Raw genomic sequence first — 22,073 nt, 5'->3', positions numbered from 1 at the left:
CTAAAATCTCCATTTTTTTATCCTAAATCTATGACAGTTTATGTATCAAAACTCAAAAGCATAATAGTTCTTTAAAATTTATTTTTCGTTTTCAAAAATAAAAAAAGAAAACACAGATGGCAAAGGAGAGGGAGGTGTGTTTTTTTGTTCTATAAATATAAATGGTAAACAACTTTTGTGAATCCAATTTAGTCTCCATTATCAATCACCAACCAAATACTTGCTTCTCTCTCTTCTCTCTTTCTAGAATCTTCTTTTTTCCCCAATTTTCATCGGAAAATATTTCTCTCCGATCATCCACAATTTCATTGTTTGATCAGAAAATTGTCGTCGAAATTTGTATACGCATGAGCTGCTGTTTGTTCAAGCTGGGGTTCTCTTCAAATTCCAATAATAATCACTTGTTTACTTGTCTTTTGATCTTTCTTCTCCATTATTCACCTAATAATAATAGTAGTAATTGTGCCATCAACTCTGTTATTCTCAGATTATTATTGAGATTATTGACTTTTATTTTATTAAATACCCATTTCTCTCTCAAGTCATCTCATGGATTCTCAACAGAAGAGTAATCGCCAACTTCAAAGAGGTTCGTCTCTTTTTTAAATCTTTTTTTTTTACTTTGTTTTTAGCGTGATTAATTAGATTCTGCTGCTTATTTTGAATTTTTTAGTAAATTCAATTCAACTTGTATTGTTGAGCAGAATCGGTGGTTTTTTTTATGATTTTAGTTTGATTTTTTTTTGTGTGTGTATGTGGTTGTTTTAGATTTTGTAGGGTTTTAGTATAAAACTCAATTATTTGTTTTAATATTTCAATTAAGTTTGTATTGTTTGAGCTGGAGAATGATTATTGACATTTGATCTATGTTCTAATAGCTTTACTAAAATAGTAAATGTTGAACTATGATAACAAAACCCTTCAAATTTCTTATTAAAAGGATACTTTGTTCGTATAGCCGATTTTAACTTGTTTGGGACTGGGAGACAGTTGTTATTGTACATAAAATTAAATAAAACCTTTTGCAGTTTTCAAGTTGCAAAGAATATGTTTTTTTAGCATACCTGTTATTGTGACGTGGGCTGCTTTGTTTTTGTATAATCATACACTTTATGGCTACAAAGTATGCTAAAAAATGTCCACTGAAAGGTTTCTGGGACCCTCTAAAAATTTTCATTGGCTACTTTTGATCTTGCTTACATGTTTGAGTTGCGTTACTACTTTTGCTTTAGTTAGATAATTACAATTAGGCAAATGGATATGACGTCAAAATTGCGGCCTGTTATATTTGTTCACTACCAATTGACTAATGACGAATTAATTACTTTTGATCTGCTGCCATTTTAATTTTACTGGACTATGAAGCATCATTAGTGTCCTAAAAGTTAGTTTTTTTCTTTGAACAAAATAACCCTTTCTTATCTAAATCCTGATTCCCGGAGCAGCTGATCATTATGAGCTTTATCGAATCCCACTTTTACTTGTGATTGCTAGTCCTGGTACCCAATTTTAGTCCTTTATCCTAAGAATGATGGGATTTATATAATTCCTATGCCACCATCAGCTTAGTTAATGCCAATTTTAAAAAAATTCAGAACTCGGAGACCGGAGAAATTATTCTTTTGTTTAGATGTTCCCATCTAGTTGGAAACCATATTTGTCAAAGAGATTATTACACAAATTATTAGCAGTTGGTCCGAATCAGAAGCACATTAATACATTTAGATCTTATAACAGCAAGCAATATGGTGAGCTTTTATTTGGAGGATTTGTATGCCACTTTGTCACTTTGAGTCATTTGCCGTTTATTTAATGACCCCAAATATGTATGGTTGCCTAATTACAGATTTCTTATTGTCTTTTCTGTTACTTTAGCAACTTCTCTGACCGAGTTTTTGGTTTTGTTTCCTAGCTCCCTGCTTCTCAAGTGCTGGACAGAGGGCCGAGTCTTCACCATCTGTCATTGTGATTGGTGGTGGAATTGCTGGACTTGCAGCTGCTCGGGCACTTCATGATGCATCATTTCAGGTATGCATGTAGAAAAGCATGTCTTCACTCTGTTGGCGTAAGTGGTGTTGTTTATGTTTAACGAAGATAAATATTTTTCTGTAGGTGGTTGTTTTGGAATCACGAGATAGAATTGGTGGCCGTGTTCACACTGACTACTCATTTGGTTTTCCTGTTGACTTGGGTGCATCCTGGTAACAAGTTCTACTCTTGCTTGTGCTTTACAACCAAGACTTTTCTTTTTATTGACTAAATTAAGTACAACCTCTTTGCTTGCTTTGGAAATTAATTAGCTGATTGTTTTAGGTTGCATGGTGTCTGCAAAGAGAATCCTCTGGCACCTCTCATTGGAAGACTAGGACTCCCTCTCTATCGTACAAGTGGTGACAATTCTGTGTTGTACGACCATGATCTAGAGAGGTTTGTATTTCAAGCTCTTCTCACCTCTCACATGCCAGTTTTTCTTACTGTACAGAAGATCCACACACAAATACTTGCACATTAGTCTTGAGATATTTTATATCTAAGTTTGGTTATATCATTTATTGCATAACTATTTCCCTGACCTTATTAAGTAACACATATTCATCTCACCTGGCTTTAATTCTTCAGCTATGCTCTTTTTGACATGGATGGTAATCAAGTTCCCCAGGACTTGGTGTCTAAAGTTGGCGAAACATTTGAGAGCATTTTGAAAGAGGCATGTTCTCTCTCTCCCCCCTCTTTCCCTCTCTCGCCGCACTTTCATTTCTGTGAACTTTGAATTGTTGAATATCTATTCTTTCTTCATGGAAAAGAATGTTTGTTACATGCCTTTAAAATATGTGGGGCTATGGATATTTTCTGATGAGAGCTAATTCACTTTTGTTGCAGACTGATAGTATTAGACAAGAATTTAGTGAAGACATGTCTATTAGCCGCGCTATATCAATGGTTTTTGAAAGGAAACCTGACTTAAGGTACCATTAGTACTGTTTTATTGATATACTGATCTCCTCCCCCTAAACTGAACTGAGAAGATTAAGAAAAATACCACTTGCACTAAGTGACTTTTTTTGTTACAGGCTCGATGGCGTTGCTCATAAGGTGTTGCAGTGGTACCTTTGCAGAATGGAAGGCTGGTTTGCTGCAGATGCTGATACCATCTCACTCAAGTACTGGGACCAGGTAGAGTTCTTTGGTTCCTTTTAGGATCAAGAAGATACTTAAATCTAACAGAGCATTACTTGCAGAGACCACTGGCTAACTAGGTTAATATATGAAAATGTTCTCTTTGTAGTAAAACAGTTTTTTCAGAAAGAGTGCCACATTTCTCTCCTTTTTGCATATCGATTCTATGACATCTGTTTGCAAGCTCATTAGAAATGATATCATTGGATGAAGAAAGAAGCCCCTTGATGATGATATAGGATAGAAATTGGATTTTGATATTAGTGAGCATGATAGTTGGCCAAGATTGACCATCGTTAGGGTAGAAAAAACCCTCTGCTAACAACAATAGTTCGAGTTTATATTCTGGTAACTGACTGTTAAAAATTATGCCTACCATGTTCATGCATAATGCTAGTTCTGCTGTTTCACAAGATTTCAGCTCAAAAATGTGTTATCTTTGCTTGTCTAATATCTTAAGTTCTTGTTCAGTAGTAGGAGGAAATTAAATATATGAGTTTACCCTTCTTGTTATAAAGCCTAGCACACATTGTCACATCCTTACCCAATAAAGATATGCTGTGTGTCCCAACATGCAACGTTGTATGCCCTACACCCCTTTTGGTTATGGCACTGATATACTGGTAACCCTGGTCCTACATTGTATCAATAGATAAAAGATTAAGGTCAAACAAATTCCTGTCCGGTTTCCTGTCCCTGCAAACATTGTATAGATAAGGCTTACCCATTCAGTTGTGTGATATACAGGAAGAATTGCTTCCTGGTGGGCATGGTCTTATGGTTCGGGGATATCGTCCTGTCATCAACACACTTGCGAAAGGGATTGACATTCGCCTAGATCACAGGTAAGAGAAACCTACCTCTTGACATCTCTGTTTCTGCACCTCCTCCCCTCTAAAGAAACGGAAAAAACTGTCTGAATGACTAATTTGTTGTTTCCGTAACCTTTCTCAGGGTGACACAAGTAGTAAGACGTTATAATGGAGTGAAAGTGACTGTTGAGGATGGGAGAACTTTTGTAGCTGATGCTGCCATTATTACTGTTCCTCTTGGTGTTTTAAAATCGAACCGGATCAAGTTTGAACCCAGATTACCTGAATGGAAGGAGGCTGCCATCAATGAACTAGGTGTAGGGATTGAAAACAAGATTATTCTGCACTTTGAAAAGGTGTTTTGGCCAAATGTTGAGTTCTTGGGGGTAGTTGCTCAGAGCTCATATGAATGTAGTTACTTTTTGAATCTTCACAAGGCCACTGGCCATCCTGTCCTAGTTTATATGCCTGCGGGGCAGCTGGCCCGTGACATTGAGAAACTATCAGATGAGGATGCTGCCAATTTTGCTTTTAAGCAACTTCAGAGGATTCTTCCCAATGCGACTACTCCGGTAATGTTGCAATTTCTCCATGCTCCTGTTTTTTATTGTTGGTCTCTGTACACATGCTATGCTAATCAATATAAATATTTTTTTTAAAAATAGATAATGTTAGAATGAATATATGCATGAGTTACACAAAATTTGATGGGAAAAAAATGTAAGCTCAAGCTAATGAGTGATTAGCATATTTGATTGTTATCTTAATATTTGAGTGTACACTACACACGAAATAGAACTTGGATAGTGCTCAATAGAACCAGAAGAGAGGAGCAATTGCAGGAATCCATTTAAATCAAAATCATCTTTCAACTTTGTATAGCAAACAATATATATATTCTGCTTTTTGCTAAAAAAATAAATCAAAGTAAAAGAGATAACATTACTTACAAATCACAAAGAACAATAAGAGTAGAACACAAAAGGCAAACATGACGTTGGAAATGCAGGCATCAAATCAAAAATATTTTTTTCCTGCATATCGAAAATCAATAGCTCAGCTTGAAAAAAAAGGAACAATAACAATGATCATTATAAATTGGATGTTCACCGAAACTGAAGAGATGAGGCTTTAAAGGAGCACTATTCATTCTTTGACAATGAACCAAATGGATTAATCCTCCACCATTAAGCATTAAGGGGTTGTTTGGTAGTGCATTAGAAAAATTTTATGTATTATTAGTACCTTGTTTGGTATACTTTTTCAACTTATGAATAACTAATGTGTATTTGCATGATTAAAGAAACATTTGTCTCTCAAAACATTTTCCACATTCTTTCCATCATATTTGGAGGGTATTTTTGTAAACAATTTTTCTTCTAGAAATTATGTCATGCATGTCATTTTTAATAAACCAAACCAAACACTGCATAAGAAATAATCTCAGTATAACTAATGCAAGCATTACTAATATCAGCATTACTAATATCAGCATTACTAATACATCTTATTCAACACTATTCTTTTACATCCTACCAAACAACCCCTAAGGGATTAGTGAATACAATGGCTCTTCATTGTCTCATTGTTACAACACTATTCAACACTATTCTTATATATGATTGTTGTTTCGCAAAAACCTAGCAAGGATCACTAGAAATGGTATTGTCCTAATTATGTTTGAGCTTTCTGCTATTTCCAATCTTGACTTCTGGAAATCAGTTGAACCTTTTGAAGAGATCGCATTTTGTTAGCTTGACATTGTGTTAACTGATTGGTTTGTGACGGGAGAAAGAGAACTACTCTAGGAAGCAAATATTGTCTGTGTCTTGATTTCATATTAGCTATTGATATTCACATAGCTAACAATCTTCTCCCTCCTGGTCTTTCTGCAGATCCAGCATCTTGTTTCTCATTGGGGTACAGATGTAAACTCACTTGGATCCTACAGCTACGATATAGTAGGGAAGCCTCATGAGTACTATGAAAGGCTAAGAATACCGGTAGACAACATATTTTTTGCTGGGGAAGCGACGAGTATGGATTATCCAGGTTCTATGCATGGCGCATATTCAACAGGACTAATGGCTGCCGAGGACTGCAGGATGCGTGTCCTAGAACGGTATGGAGAGGTGGATCTGTTCCAGCCAGTCATGGGTGAGGACACTCCTATTGCTATCCCCTTACTGATCTCCCGTATGTAACTACTTTAGTTCCCAATTCGACAAGTAGAGACACAGTATTTGAGTGTCATGTGGGATTGGCTAGCACATCATGTGCTGACTGCTTAGTGAAAATTGTGGAAACCACGAGGTTCCTCAATGAATGATCGAGCGTTAGCCAATGTGTATAGTCTTCTGTATGCATTATTTATAGCAGTTCTAAGTGAAGTAGGAGACAGTATAAGGTCTGCTATATGTAAGGAACGATGGTGCAGCTGTGGAAGTCGCCCATGGAGATGGGGTCAGACTGGTAACATCTGCAAATTTTGGTGCCTGAGTGCACCTTTCAGTTTAATATCTACCGTCTGTGTAATATGAAGTACGTTCTTTTTCTAAGACGATTTCTTAGTTGATTTCTTCAGTATTAGGCATTATTATTAGTTATAAGGAAGGGAAATTACATCATGCATGTGAGCTCTCAAAGGTTTGCTTTTGGTGTAATCCATCACTTCTCACCAGAAATCCTTGAGAATTATGAAAGATGCTAATTCACTAATTTCAGAAGATATTCTTTATAAAGATACACTTATAGAGCATCCATTGTCCAGAAAATGGATTGTCAACAGTTTTTAAGTTTTAAACATTAGTTTTAGCTAACCAATTAAGAGCCCATTTGGTCACAAAGATTATTCACTTTTTTTCGATATTATATTTCACTTTATTTAAAATTTAGTGTTTGGACATGAAAGTCTTAGATCTAACTTGGAGTTGTATTGAAAAACAATTTATAACTTGTTTTTCAAGAAGTTGTACTATATAAGTATACAAGTAAAAAATTTGTACAACTTTATTTTCAATTTTAGTCCCATAAATTTTAAATAAAATGAAAAATATTTCAAATTTATCGTCAAACATTACTAACTACTATTTGAAGCATCATGAAAAGTGAATGGTTTTAAAATAAAGATGATAATAGTTAGTGATACTCGAATGGTTGAATTAACGAAAAAGAATAATCCTTTTTCTAATTATGAGTGTTCACGATTTGGTTTAGATCGAGTTATTAGTTAAAATACAAACTAAATTAGTAAGCAAGAAAAAGATAAGCAAACGACCCATCAGCCATTCATTACATCTAGCAATAAAAAATCAGAAAATAAAAAGAGCGTGCAACAATTCATTCCAAAGGCTGGAAAAAAGAGCACAATAACAACATATCTAGTGAATTCTAAAAAATGGAGTCTGAGAAGAATATAATGTATACAAATTTTATCACTACAGACCTCGTAAAGATAAAAAAGTTATTTCCAAAATCGAAAACTGATGAATTGCAGAAATGGAGAGATTGTAAAGCTTAAAAAACAAAAAATTATAGTAGCAGCAAATAACAGTTACTTGCCAATTGCCACTACACAAGATGCCCACAACTCTTGCTTCACTTCAAGACTCACAGCACCAGCACAAGCCAAAAACTTGGGCTTTCGCTGGACTTTTTATTTGGATTTTTTTTTATTTTCAAAAAATAAATTTTGGTGAAAATATATACTGTTTATATATAATTATTGAAAATATGCATATAATATGTCGGTTCAGTTTGTTTTATTTCTTTAATTTTTTAAAATCAAATTAAAATCAAATCAAATATTATCAATTTTAAAAAAGATAGGGAAAAGAGTTAAAAATGCCCTTAAACTATTTGTAATGAACAAAAATGTCCTCCGTTTATAATTTGGTCCAAAAATGCATTTATCGTCAATACTTTGGTCCATAAATGCTCTTATTATTATTTAATGGGTCAAAAATGCCCCTATTGTTACAAAATGGGTCAAAAATGCCCTTTTTCGAATAAATATATTTTTTTTAAGAAAAACAAATGTTGTTCCTTATAAAAATATTACTTTTAAGAAACTCTATTCTTGTTTTCTTTCTTTTAAACCACTTTAAGTAATAAAAATGTAGAAAATTATTTTATTCTTCGTAATCTCATTTTATCAATTAAAAAGAATAATTTCATGTACTCTATGTTTTAACGGATAATATATGTCATATATATAAGATCATAATAAATCCATTATTAATTTTTATTCAAATAACGATAAAAAATAATTATAATAAAATAAAAAAAATATATATATATATATATATATATATATTAATTGAAGTAGAATAAACATTTGCTAATAAAAGAAATATTATTAGGAAAAAAATGTGTTCAAAAAGAAAATAAATAATATATTTATATAAAAAGGGGCATTTTTGATCCATTAAGTAACAATAGGGGCATTTCTGGATCAAAGTATTGACGGCAAGGGTATTTTTGGACCAAACTATAAACGGATGCATTTTTGTTCATTTCAAATAATTTAAAGACATTTTTTTACCCTTTTTCCAAAAAAAATAAAATCAAACTAAACCAAATTCGAAAAAAATATCAATTTAATTGATTTAATTCGATTTTAAATTTGGATTTGTTTTTAGCCAAATAGTAAACACCTCTACTTACCAAGGTTATATTATTTTCTCTTAGATTACGTTAATTTGATACTTTAAAATAAAAAATTCAATATTTAAGAACTATACAAAAAGTATTATAAGTTGTAATTTTATTTCATATCAGTATGATAGAAAATATTAATTAAAGTTCATGTTGTTCGACTTAAAAAAAAAATTGTGATAACTAAGAAAGAAAATTAGTTTTTTAAAAATTTGAGCAAATATACATTTACCGTAAAGAGCATCATTTGATTATTATTGTCATTGCTCAACAAAAGAGGAAAATGTTTTCCTTTATCTCTTCAACATTATGAGCTTTGGAGTGGTGTAGTGCAGTGAAGCAATTGTTGTGTGGAAATGCCTCAAACATTGATGATTTTCCTCAAACCATTCATTTCACCTCCATCTTCTTCTCTTTTGAGGTATGCTCCTTCCTTCTTATTTACTCTTATCTCTCTTGTGGGGGTGCTTCACATTGTAAAATCTTGTAGGTATTAAAGGGTCACCAATTTGGGAATTTTCTTATTTCAAAAGGGTTCATGCTAGGTGTAGATAAGATTGAATTAACCTCTGATTTTTTAATGGGTATGTTCTGCCCCTTATTTGCTTGCTATTTAGAATTGGATTTGTATGAAATAGTTGAGAAATGTTAAATTTGCCAAAAAAAAATAATAATCTTATCTTTCAAGATTTATTGGGTAAACGATTTGATTTTGTCTTACTTTTAGCTGTTCACTGTGTGGCGTTTAACAATGTTCCCTAATTCAACATTTGTCATGTTATGGTTTTTATTGAATCAGAATAGCTGTGTTAGGTGGTTCTTGAGTCTTATACTGCAAAGAAATGAGAGAGGAAAAAAAAAGAAGAAAGAAATGTAAGATTTTTGCAGTTTATGCTATTTTGGTACATATATGACAATGTTGGATTTAATGGGTTGTCTTTGGATTTCATTTTTAATTCCTGAATTTGATTTAATTCCATGTTGTGAACTTATGCTTAGCAAAACTGTCATTTTCTCATGCAGTAAATCAAATAGTGGTGGGAATTCATTGGATACAAATGTTAAAATATATAAAAGAGCACAAGTGGTGTGTCAAGGCATGCTGACGCCGAGAAAGTTCATGCAGAAGAGGAGGAAAGTAGAGGTTTTCAAGAGTGCTGAGGACGAAGCAGACCAGAAAAACTGGAGAAAGATGATGAATGAAATTGAAGAAACTGGTTCTTCTGTTTCAGTGCTGAGAAGCCAGATGGACAAGAACCAGGCTCTTCCGAAGGACCTTGTTCTTGGAAGCTTGATTAGATTTAAGCAGCTTAAGAAGTGGAACCTTGTTTGTGAGGTTTGGACTCTTCTCTCTAGCATGTCATTTGAAGTTTTACTTCAGTTGTCTTCCTTTATGCAAACTTTAGCCGATATTCATCTATGCATACTTTGATTCTTGATTCCTTTTAGTCTAATCTGTTGTTTCCGTTGTAGATTCTTGAGTGGCTTCGAACTCAGTATTGGTGGGATTTTAATGAAATGGACTTTCTGATGCTTATTACGGCCTATGGGAAGCAAGGGGACTTCGGTAAAGCTGAAAGGATTTTAGGTTACATGAATAAGAAAGGTTATCCCGCAAATGTGATATCTCACACTGCTCTGATGGAGGCATATGGAAAAGGAGGTCAGTACGCTAAGGCAGAAGCCATATTTCGGAGAATGCAAACTTCAGGCCCTGAACCTTCTGCTATTACATACCAAATCATTCTCAAAATCTTTGTTGAGGTAATATAGCAAACTATATAACGGAAGTAGTTAGACTTAGGAGCTCAATTATTAAAGATATAAGAAGGCGAATGATAATGGCTGAACATACCTATGAAATTTTATGTTCACTGTTGTGATTGAACATACCTCATACAGATAACTTTGTGATTGAATCATTTTATGCAGTTTGAAACATCTTTTTATCTTTTATTATATTATGGTTGATGTTTCACAATCAAGGCACAGACGTTCCTTGCTAAAGCATGATTTCAGCCTCTGGTTGTTGGACTTTGGTTTTTCATTTGCTCGATTTTTTTGCAGCAGACATTCAAATAAAACAACTTCCAATATTTCTTCGGCAAGAATAGAAATCACATACAAAGATTCCTTTGGTCTCTCGAATGAAATTAAAGAAACACCTGGATAGGTTTGATTTTTGTGGGGGTAGTCTTTTGGAGTGAGATTAAAAAAAGTGCACCAAATTAGAGAACAATAAGACTATTAGCGCTCCATTTTAAAGAATTAGGATGACTTTGAAATGCCCAAAGATAAGGGAACTATTTTGGACATTTTCTCCATTGTTCTTGTGTCGGTTTAGGGTTGGTCATAGGTCTAGGCGTGTCATTATAGTTGTGTTGTTATTGCCTTTGATTATCACATTACTTGGCCATCGTTATTGTTCTTATCTTGTAAAATTTGCATCGTTTTTTTTCCTGCCATTATGCTATATATATTGTTTTTCTCTTACTTGAGGCTGTGACTTTTGAGCCGAGGGTCTATCGGAAACAGCCTCTCTATCTCCATGAGGTAGTGGTAAGGTCTACGTACATCCTACCCTCCCAAGACCCTACTTGTGGGATTTCACTAGGTATGTTGTTGTTGTTGTAAAACTAAATTTTCTTCTCAATTGAATTGAGCATGTAGTGTGACTCGGTTAATAGGCTATTATATTTTGGAGTATTGACTCATCCATCTTTTAGAACAAATAATTTGGAGAGGTTGATGTTGAGTGTGAAGTTGTAAAGATAAACACTTGTGATCAGAGTGTTCTCTTTTAAGACTGATGACTTGCTGTGGTGGAAAAGAGCATTTGTAGCATACCTTGGCTGGTATGATGCTTTGCTTTGGAATGACAGAATCATGAATTATATGTGCAATATAGATTCAGTATCTTGCAGCCAAGACTACATTGTGGAATCAGATTATTAACGATTGCTGCAATCTGAAAATGGAAAATTGCTTGATCTTTGTTTAATAGGCAAAGGGTCCATCTGTAAGTTCCTCAACCATTATCTGGTAGAATGGGAAGAAAAGCTTTGATAAAATGGAAGAATACAGAATTAATTGCTGACTGATCAGATGGGATTTGTTATTCTTTAACATCTTGTGTGATGAGAGTGTGCTGCTTTGTAATGATTCTGAAAGAAGATTTGTGCCTTTGGCTGAAGCTTCAGACGAAGATCGTTAATGATATTCCTACATTATTTATTAAAAAAGGACCATTAACAATATTTCTCTATGAATCTTTAGACCATAAAGATTTTGATCTGGACATTTTATTTATGCCAAATAGACTAATCAGGAGGAGTTGATTTAGCAGTTCAAAAAAACACATTGAGATGCAGATGTTGACTAGACTTGTTTAGGTCTTCTGCTTCTCCAAATCCACAAGTAAGGATGTTTAACAATGACAGTACTAATTAGAGAAAAAGAGAAATAAAATGTCCCATAATAGAGCATTTTTGCAAAGTCTGTCCTTTACTTCCTCTGGCTTTCTGCTTTAAAAAAACCTCACCCTTCTTCTGAACAATATCTGAAGATTCTAGTCTTTCTAAATCTGTTGCTTATGTAGTCTAGGACTCTTGTTGTTCATTCCCTTGCGAAAATTTTCTTAGTTACTACAGTCATTTAAATGGAATTGGTTCGTAGGTGTGATAATGTCATGATTGAAAATGATAAAAGGGGATGAGGTAGACCTTGTACCATTACCATATGTTAAAAACTTATATGGCCAACCAAGTATTCCAAGAAAAAGAGAAGTGATCGAATGAAAGCTTATTAATTGATGGATTTCCTTAATTTAAGGGACGTTGAAAAAGATCATCAAAGGGTTCTTTTTAAAGAGTATTTACTGAAATAAGATGAAGTGTCATGCAGGAAATTGGTACTTAGTATTGGTAGCAGTAGACAGTAGTTGTACTTTAGCAGGTTCCATACCAAAAACACTCAAAATATTAATTTTGTTTCTCCAATTTCAAATTAATTGTCACTTGTCTTTTTATTGATAAAATCTTTTTCCCTGTAGTATAAAATCTTCTTGTATCTGTGTTTTTCATTGGGTAATTGAAACTTGTTGTTGAGTGTTTATTCCTTATCTGAATTTTTAAGTTTAGATTTAAATAGTGGGTAGTGGATACTATGAAGCCTTATGTAGCTTAAAGTTAAAACATATTTTCTAGATGCAAATTATTATGGAGAGAAAAAGATAGCTTTAAAACCACTACACCATGTCAAACTGAAATGATGCCTCCAAAATCAAAAGTAATTATTTCTGAAACCTTTGCATGGTTTTGAATAGCTGCTGCTGATGCTAGTTTGGTGCTAGAATAAACGAAAATGTTGACCGGACTGAAACTGTTCATCCTTCATGCTTAACGAGCAATAAGAAATCAAGAAGATTGAGAAAATATAGTAGTGAATGCCGTTTCTTTGATAATTGTAGAATCTTATTCAGCTCTCAATCTGAGATTTGTTCTGGTTTTAAAGCTTTCTATTTTTGGAGGAACCATATCTGCGAATGTTAAAGGATTATTAACCGGCAATAAAAGCAGGCAATGATATATAAGAAAGTAGTAGTTCTACATCCAATGCTTGTGTGGGATAAAAGATGTTTAGATTAACTCAAGAATCTGAGGAAAAAAGTTGATCCTTTAGTTCCTTTGTTCATTTATATAAAGTTCATCGGGTATCCCCATGTGCATTTTTGTGCCTAGACTGGTTTCCGAAAGTTTAAGCAGCTTGCTAATGAAGGTGTTAATGCAGGGTGACAAATTTAATGAAGCTCAAGAAGTTTTTGAAGCCCTTATGGATATGGATGCACCTCCTCTAAAACCAGACCAGAAAATGTTCCACATGATGATCTATATGTATAAGAAGGCAGGAAAATATGAGAAAGCCCGTCATCTATTCTCTTTGATGGCCGGGCGAGGAGTTCGACAAAATACGATTACTTACAACAGTTTGATGTCATTTGAGACTAACTATAAGGAGGTCGCAAACATTTATGATCAGGTAAATTGCAAATTATTTATAAGTTCTGCTTTGTTCTGGAAATGATCATTAGGTATGCTGGAACAACTCCTTAAGTGCTTGTTGTATCGCTTCCTATCAAAAAAATGTATTTATGCTATTATAGGTTTGTTTCCCTTAGCATTAGCATTATTCTCTGTATTAGTCCCTGATACTATAGTATTACAGTGCATTTTAAATTTGAAATATTAGAGGTCTTTTAAGAACCTCATATTCTTGCTAATTAGGTTTTGACACTTAATTATTCTGTAATTAGGTTTTGACACTTAATTATTCTGTGTCACAAATAGTTTGTTGTAACTTATTTTATTCAAGAACCTATTGAATTAGTTTGTTATAGCATATTTGATTCAAGAACTTATTGAAAATAAAATGAACCTGCAGGGGCTTAAACCCATTGCAGACATAGTTCACTGACAGTTCCTATGTTTGCTGGATTTGAGATCTTTATTTGCAAAATTATTTGTAGTATTAGATTTGTCTGTTTTAGCTGTGCTTTCATGTTTGGTTTTGAAAATCATGGGCGCATGGAATGGCTTCATAAATTTGCGCATCAGTTCAGCTTTGTCAACACAGGCAGCTTTACATTTGATTAATCACCACTTCTGTGCTTTTAGTTTTGTGATATGTGTTACCTGAGCCAGGGGTCTTGGCCCCAATGAGGTAGGGGTAAGGTCTGTATACACTTACCCTCCTCAGACCCCACCTGACCCCACCTGTGGGATTACATTGGGTATTTTGTTGTTGTTGTTGCTTTTAGTTTTGTATTTATAGTGATTTGATTAACATTTTGAAGCGAATGCCTAATTTTAGATGCAAAGAGCTGGTCTTCGACCTGATGTTGTTAGTTATGCACTGCTCATTAGTGCATATGGAAAGGCTAGAAGAGAAGAGGAGGCACTAGCTGTTTTTGAGGAAATGCTTGATGCTGGTGTCAGGTATTGAGTTCTTTACATCACTGAATATCCAAGCATTCTTTACATTGTTTTCCTCTCCTATAGCTTCCTTCTTTCATATACCAAAAGTAGATACTCTGCATCAAAACATGATTCTCTGAATAAGACACCAAAGCAGCTATTCAAAAAGGATCAGTTCATTTTGATCTTTCAATCATCTGGAACTAGTTACTTACAAGCATGTTTAACATATCTTATCCATTTTCCTCCTAGTGATTGGAAAGAAATCATATTAAAAGATGAGACACATTCTATCTCCAGAGCTAAGTTGCGCGGACTCTTCACTTTCGATGCCGCACCCGTGTCAGATTCTCCAAAAATACACTACATTTGGAGAATCCAACACGCACCCATAGACATTTTTGAAGAGTCCGAGCAACATAGCTCCAGAGTGCACTTTTCAGAAAGAAGATAACCAATTAACTTTCTTGCTTTACATTTAAGCTTTGACTGAAACCTAATCATCTAGATTAGGGTTTCTTGGTTCAATGGAATTTGTTTTATTCTCTGTGAAGATTTTTTTATTATGATAACGCCCACTAGAAAGCACCAAAATCTGGTAGAAGAGATGTGTTTAAGAGTCTGTTTGGATTGACTTATTTTAAGTGTTTTTAAGCTAAAATAGATTTTAAGCACTTTTATAGTGTAGGTTGCTGAAAACCTCTTTGCCTTCGACGGAGTGCATGTTTTTGAAGTGGCCAAATGGGTAATAAAAAAGTGCTTTTAAGGACTTGATTTTTATGCCAAAAAGACAAAAATAATCCAAAAGTCACAAGTTAGAATTCCTATTTCCTAACTTATGGCTTTTGGCTTATAAGTTAAATACTATAAGCCCATCCAAACAGGCTCTAAGCCAGGTGCTTGCTGATTTAGCAAGAGTAGCTCAAATTCAGGGACACAAATATGTTTTGTCTCCATACCAGATGACGTTATCTTTCTATGGATGCTTTATAGCCAGTCACAGCGTTCTATTATCCTTTAATTACAAGTATTATATGAGGGCACCTCTTTTTTCAGGCCAACACAAAAATCATACAACATCTTGCTAGATGCATTTGCTATCTCAGGAATGGTGGAACAGGCCCGGACTGTCTTCAAAAGCATGCGAAGAGACAGGTAACATGATGTTTACATTTCCATGAAGACTTCTTTTAACTATAACGCTTTCGAAAAACTTCCATCCATTGTTTTTTGGCACCAGAGGATCTCACTTGATTTGCCTATCCTTCGCTTCACTTATTCTGTGTTTCAACAATCTGCACCCCTCCTTAAACGGTGGTTTCTTATATTTTCGCTCCTCTGTAGCCACAAAACCCTGGGATGCTTAGGCATAAACAAGGCATCAAATAATCTTATATCCGCGTTGAAATTCTTCATGTGCCCACTGTTTATAAAATAACTCATACATGCATTTTCGGACAAACACTTCTCAGTACAAGTGGATTTGCAGCTTGAGGGCCTGTCATGCAATGTGAAGTTCTTGTTAAAAGTTACCAGTTACCACTGTTTATGATTGATTTGTTTGGTTTTTATTTTTGTTCAACCATTAATGTGTATAAAGTAAAGTTTTCTCTTTGGCTCGAAAAAGTGTTTGGTTCAGCAATTATTGGCCCAAAGCAAGGAGGTGGATAAGAGTAATTATCTCATCCCAAAATCCTGAAATTGACCTTAACCTCTGCACTTTCACCTCCTTACCCAAGAAGGACGGGGAAAGGAATAAGTATAAATCTAGTGGATTAAATTCGCCAACTCGATTACTTTGGTCTAACCAAGGAGTCCATTCTAAGCAGACTTTTGATTTTCCTTCTTTCCCAACAGATGTAGCCCTGACCTTTGCTCATACACAACGATGCTATCAGCTTATATTAATGCATCAGATATGGAAGGTGCAGAGAAATTTTTCAGAAGAATAAAGCAAGATGGATTGGTGCCCAATGTTGTTACATATGGCACATTGATTAAGGGATATGCAAAAACAAATGACCTCGAAAAGATGATGGAGAAATATGAAGAAATGCGGGTCCATGATATCAAGGCTAACCAAACTATCTTCACTACAATCATGGACGCATATGGTAGGAATAAGGATTTTGGTAGTGCCGTTGCTTGGTTCAATGAGATGGCATCTTCTAGCGTCTCTCCTGATCAAAAAGCAAAAAACATTCTCTTGTCCTTGGCAAAAACATCAGAAGAACAGATGGAAGCTAAGCAGATAACAGGATGTGCCAACGAGCTGATAGTCGACAGTATTCCCAGTAACATCAATGATAATGATGAAGATGACTATGACGATGATGATGGAAGTGGTGATGATGAAGACATTGATGAAAAAGAGAGCATTTTGTCAGGAGAAAAATTGGATCAACTGATAATTAGTGGTAGTGCTTCATCTCAGACATAAGAAACTAATGCAAAATGAAGCTAGAAATTTTGTATATCTTGCTAGTCTTCTTAGTTTATACTACTATATATATTCTTCTCCCTTTTGTATCTTTGAAAGTAAAAATGTGAAACAAAAAATGAATTTGCCTTTGAAAATCAAGCAATGTTCAGCTAAAGGTTTTCAATATCATGAATTTTGTACAAGGACTATTGGAGTTGAACCTTGGGACAGCCTTCTCTAAGGATGCTTTCCCAGGCATTTGGCGTTTATTTTCAAGCTTAACTATTACACTTAACAGTTTGACTTATTGGATATTGATGTTTAAATGTACTAATCTGCTAGAAAACCAATAAGATATCGATTGGTTTGGTATCGGGTTAGCAAATGTCGGATGACGTATTGGCTAAATCTAAGAGAGTTTCTCCCTGCCTAATGTATATCTAAACTATACGTGGCCCTTAATTTCTCTGAAATGGAAATGATCTCTTTTGTCATTCAATCACAAATTGCTCATAACACCGACTTACATCTAAAGTGCTACTGTTGTACAATTCTTTTTCTTCATTTAGAATCACAACAAGAATAGACCTATCATTGCTTTAGTTTACTTATGTCTCTTTTTTCATTACATATATCATTGGCAGAACACATAGATAGGCCCTTTAACTGGGTTGGATTTTCCTCTCATGCTCCTCAACTATTCTTCCTTTCTATTAAACCTCTGAACCATGCATAATTTGTACATTTTAAAAATTTATGACTGACATGGCATAAAACTTTAACACGTTTTAAGAGCACGTGAAACGATGAAGAAATGTTGATGTGGAATCCATTTAGACATTGCAACGGTCTTCTTCCTCTTTTTAACCCTAATTTTCCCCCTTTTTCTCTTATTTCTCCTCTTCCTTCTCTTTTCTTTCTCTTCTTCCTTACAACTACTCACGTATTTTCAACCATTTTTTCCTTCTTCTATTCCACGACGTTGCTCATCAAGTCAATGTCGAAGACGTCTTGTTCATCGATTTCTTATTCTTCATCTGCAAATGTAATGTGTCACTGTGGAGTGGTTGTGAAAATGAAGACATCATGGACGCAATCCAATACTGGACGTAGGTTTTTTTATTGTAAAATTTTGAAGGTAATTAATTTTTTTATCCAATATATTAAAATTTTATTTTTTCTATAATTTAATTTAATTTTTTTGTAGTCACGAGGTGGATGTGGATATTTTCGATTGTATGATGATGAAATGTCGGCTCAAGCTAAGAGGGTGATATGGGGTCTGTTGAATTGAGTCAAAACATATGAACTAGAGAAGAATCGATCAAGAAAATATTGAATGATGTTTATTGTTGTAGGGGTGATCTTGGCTATTTGCATCTATGTTCAGAAGTGATCGAATGTGTGTATGTTACAGTATGTATGTTGGATTGTATTCTTCTCTCTGAGGGCAATTTTGATGCATTTGTCTTTTCTATTGTAACTGCCTTCATTTGTATTTTGTTATACTAATTTTGGTTGAAGAAATTAAAGGAATGAATACAATTTTTGTGTATCTCTTTTGTTTTCTTAAACACAATTCACCTCTACACAAAATGAAGTAAAACACGATTATAAATGCTCACTAACTTTCATTTTCAATTAGTGTAATGACAACACAAACATAACTAATTAATCATACCATTAATTTGCTCTAATGAGCTGCAAACAAATATACCAATCCATGACAACTAATCATCAAGACAAATCAGTTAATGTACTTAAAATACACAAAAAGACATTCAAAGCAGTCAATAATAATTTTTGTTGCTGATTACACATCCAAAAATATAAAGTTGGTGCTAAAATTAAGCATCCGTAGGTGCACTAGATGCTGCACATTAATTTTTCCTTGATTGACTCATACGCTGCAATTGTGAAGTTGTGACAACATCTCCACCATTCTAGTTCAGTCCTCAAGGCTTATAACCAATATCAATATTTGTTGGAGATGCATCCTTATAAGCTCCTGGAGTGATAACTCTTTCACTTGAAGTACCAGGCTGCATATAAATGTACTAAAATAAGCTTTATATAGTAGAGTAAGAAATGAATAAAAATATATAGACACTTCCATAAAAGGTTTGACTGTCATTTGCATTAGTGAAGATATCAAATTCTACAATCTTTGCCTTGTTTTGTCTTCCTGTTGATACACATCATTTTCCACTACTATTACCTCTAGCAATGCTACTAACAATGCCTCTATCAGTGCCTATACTAGTGCCTCTACCAGTGATTTTACTAGACTGTTGCTCTCTTCTAACACCTGAAGTATCAAAGCATGTAAAACTGTCTTGCTGGCTTAAGCTTGATGGTTGTTTAGACATTGCTAGCTGGCTATTGAACACTGGTGAATGGCTTGAGCTTGATGGTTGGCTAGACATTAGTGGTTGGCTACTGAACACTGATGGTTGGCTTGAGCTTGATTGTCCCATCCCAGCTTGTCAATAGAGTAATATTAATCATTTATTGCAAATAAGTAAAGCTAATTATAGATGAATTCAAGTAACTTATCATAAGTTGACAAGCTTTTTTGTTGTGGCCTACTTGATAACACTTTGAGCAAGTCATTTTTACTCCCTTCTTGGATAATTTTTTATATTTTTTGCTTGGCTCATTTTTTCCTTTTTTTCTGCACTTTCGTGGCCTACCAGGCATGACTTTTGGTTCAGGAGGCTGAATCACTATAACACTAGTGTGAGTCCACATTTTCAAGTTAGGTATTGATTGGAGAAAGTAGTCATAATTCTTCAAGAATGTCTCTTTCCTATACCAATGTACCACTTCATGTTCAGGTTCTATGCCTTTGTGCTGATATGCAAACACTGCATGTTGACATGGTATGCCCCTCAATTGCCATGTTCTACATGTACATGTCTTCTTCCTTATATCAATAATATGCCTATACTCTCACCATCTTTGATTTCATATCCAATATCACCATTGAATCTAACCTCACAAAATCTAGCAATATCTTTGTTCTCTTCAAGTACTAATCCAGCCATAGGAGAGATATTTGAGATCCAAGTATCAACAAATTGCCTCATTGCAACATTTCTGTCTATTATCTTATGCCTAATCTCCTCTAACATAATTATGATATTCTTATGTCTAGCAGCTAATATCCAATAATTAAATGTCTCACACATATTGTTTTCAACAATATCAAACTTACAATGCTCCTTAAAATATGTCCTGCACCAAGTTGTTTTTTCATAATGTAACAAGTCCTCACAAATATTCTTACTTAGTTTGTTGAGTTTATCCATCTCATCTTGAAAATTTACTTCAAAACTTGACTTTGCACACCTCCAGAATTGGTTCCTTCTTTCTTCACCTCTCTAGTTTTGATGCCAACTGAATCAGATATGTCTAGCACACCTTCTTTGCTCACAATATGGTAGCAACTCACCCAAAACTTGTACAAGGCCCTATTTAAACAAAATTATAAAATAATAAAACTTAAAAGATATTAACAAAAAAAAAAAAAATAGGAGATCAAATTAAAATATAGAAGTTGTCTAACCTTCTGCATATCTGACATCACAGTTAGTCCATGCCTAGATCCTAAGTCCAAATCTTGTATCAATTTGTTGAGAAAAAACTCCAACTATATTTTGTCCCTGTATTAACAACAGCCCATGCAATTGGAAATATCTGTTGATTTCCATTTCTACCAACAGCAACTAACAATTCACCTTTGCAAGCACCTTTCAGAAAGCATCCATCAAAATCAATAATTTCCTGCACCCTTTCAACCAACCTCTCTTCAATGCATCAAAGCAAACATAAAAGTAAATAAACTTTTTTTTCCTGGCTGAGACCCTTTATCTATCTTTACCCAACATGAATTGTCGGGATTAGTATATTTAATTATGTCTGCATAATCACACAATCTTAAAAATTTTATCTTCCAATCACCTAAATAGTCCTTAATAGCTCTCTTTTTTGCCCTATGACATAAAGTTCTTCCAACATACAATTCAATTTTTTTTCTCATCAATTGTTGAATTTTCCACAATCTTTTGGATGGTTGACATGTAATCTCATGCTTAAACTTTTCAACAACAAACTTAGAAGTACACAGCCTATTCTTGATTGACGTAGGACATGCATGAACAGGATAATAATTTTTGACAACTAAATCACTAAAATCTTTATCTATACTAGCAAATATCAATCATTTGCACTTTTTGTCTTCACACTTAACTCTAACTATATTCACAAGAACAGTGTGCAACATCTTTTCTAAATTGTTCAATACTTTCAAATACCATACCAAGCTCAAAAATAGCTACAACACAATCAGGATCAAATCTTACCTTTTTACTCTTTCTTCTTGCTGGTAAATCAACTCCACTTACAACATCTGGATCGAATTCATTCCTATTGTCATTATTGTCCAGTTTCGAGTTATCTATATATTGTTATCAGCCCCTAATCTTCCACTGTATCTAGCAGTTTTCCTCCTTCTTATGTCTTCAAATCCTCTATCAATACCAACAGTTCCAAGCCTTATTTCCTTAGTTTGAATAGGTTTGTTCTTTCTTTTCACTTTGTTTCTCCTTTCATTTCTAAGAGATCTCAACTCTTCATCAACCTCAGAGTCATCCTCATCAGGAATAACATCTTCTTGAGAGTCGGTACTGCTTTCTTGATTTGATTCAGCCCCTTCACATTCGAAATTTGATATATCTCCTAGCCCAACCTCAATATTGACAGTTTCAGATTCAACCTCATCAAGCAATGCTTCACTTTCAGTCACATTTATATCTTGTACGTGTACTTCACCAACCACGTTACTATTTTTCTCAACTTCAGGCCCATAAAGAAAATCAATTGGGGCCTCTTCCGGAACTTGTACTTCATCCACCACATACTTCACATAAAGGTCTAAATAGTCACCATCATTTAGGTCTTCCAAAAGATATAGTAACTTAAAATCATTTTTTACCTCAATAAAGTCATTTTTTGTAGGGTCTTTACTAGGGT

General features: G+C 34.2%; 2 protein-coding genes and 1 long non-coding RNA gene across 4 annotated transcripts; 2 read left to right on the top strand and 1 right to left on the bottom strand.

Moving 5' to 3' along the window:
* The first annotated feature begins 181 nt into the window (after positions 1-181).
* Positions 182-6,572, top strand: LOC129892275 (polyamine oxidase 2-like). The gene is made up of 10 exons (XM_055967838.1): positions 182-589; positions 1,913-2,028; positions 2,113-2,201; positions 2,314-2,427; positions 2,620-2,707; positions 2,881-2,966; positions 3,072-3,174; positions 3,925-4,022; positions 4,132-4,561; positions 5,885-6,572. The coding sequence occupies exons 1-10, from the start codon at positions 550-552 to the stop codon at positions 6,191-6,193; spliced, it is 1,473 nt and encodes a 490-aa protein (XP_055823813.1). The 5' UTR covers positions 182-549; the 3' UTR covers positions 6,194-6,572.
* A 2,326-nt stretch (positions 6,573-8,898) lies between these two features.
* On the top strand, positions 8,899-17,334 carry LOC129892506 (pentatricopeptide repeat-containing protein At3g59040). Its single transcript, XM_055968085.1, has 7 exons — positions 8,899-9,066; positions 9,669-9,981; positions 10,119-10,409; positions 13,434-13,682; positions 14,514-14,638; positions 15,674-15,772; positions 16,475-17,334. Exons 1-7 carry the CDS (start codon positions 9,002-9,004, stop codon positions 17,055-17,057), a joined length of 1,725 nt encoding a protein of 574 aa, XP_055824060.1. The 5' UTR covers positions 8,899-9,001; the 3' UTR covers positions 17,058-17,334.
* A 1,397-nt stretch (positions 17,335-18,731) lies between these two features.
* LOC129893517 (uncharacterized) lies at positions 18,732-21,959 on the bottom strand. Of its 2 annotated transcripts, XR_008767508.1 has the most exons (4): positions 21,404-21,959; positions 20,608-20,848; positions 20,329-20,512; positions 18,732-19,081 (listed from the first exon to the last, which is right to left on the bottom strand). It is a non-coding gene; the product is annotated as an uncharacterized LOC129893517 (long non-coding RNA). The 2 variants fall into 2 exon arrangements; XR_008767507.1 differs by lacking the exon at positions 21,404-21,959 and having other exon boundaries at positions 20,608-21,395.
* Positions 21,960-22,073: the final 114 nt, after the last annotated feature.

Source organism: Solanum dulcamara, chromosome 6, assembly GCF_947179165.1.
Source record: "Solanum dulcamara chromosome 6, daSolDulc1.2, whole genome shotgun sequence".
NCBI classification, from domain to species: Eukaryota; Viridiplantae; Streptophyta; class Magnoliopsida; order Solanales; family Solanaceae; genus Solanum; species Solanum dulcamara.
This window is presented reverse-complemented; position numbering and strand designations above follow the sequence as displayed.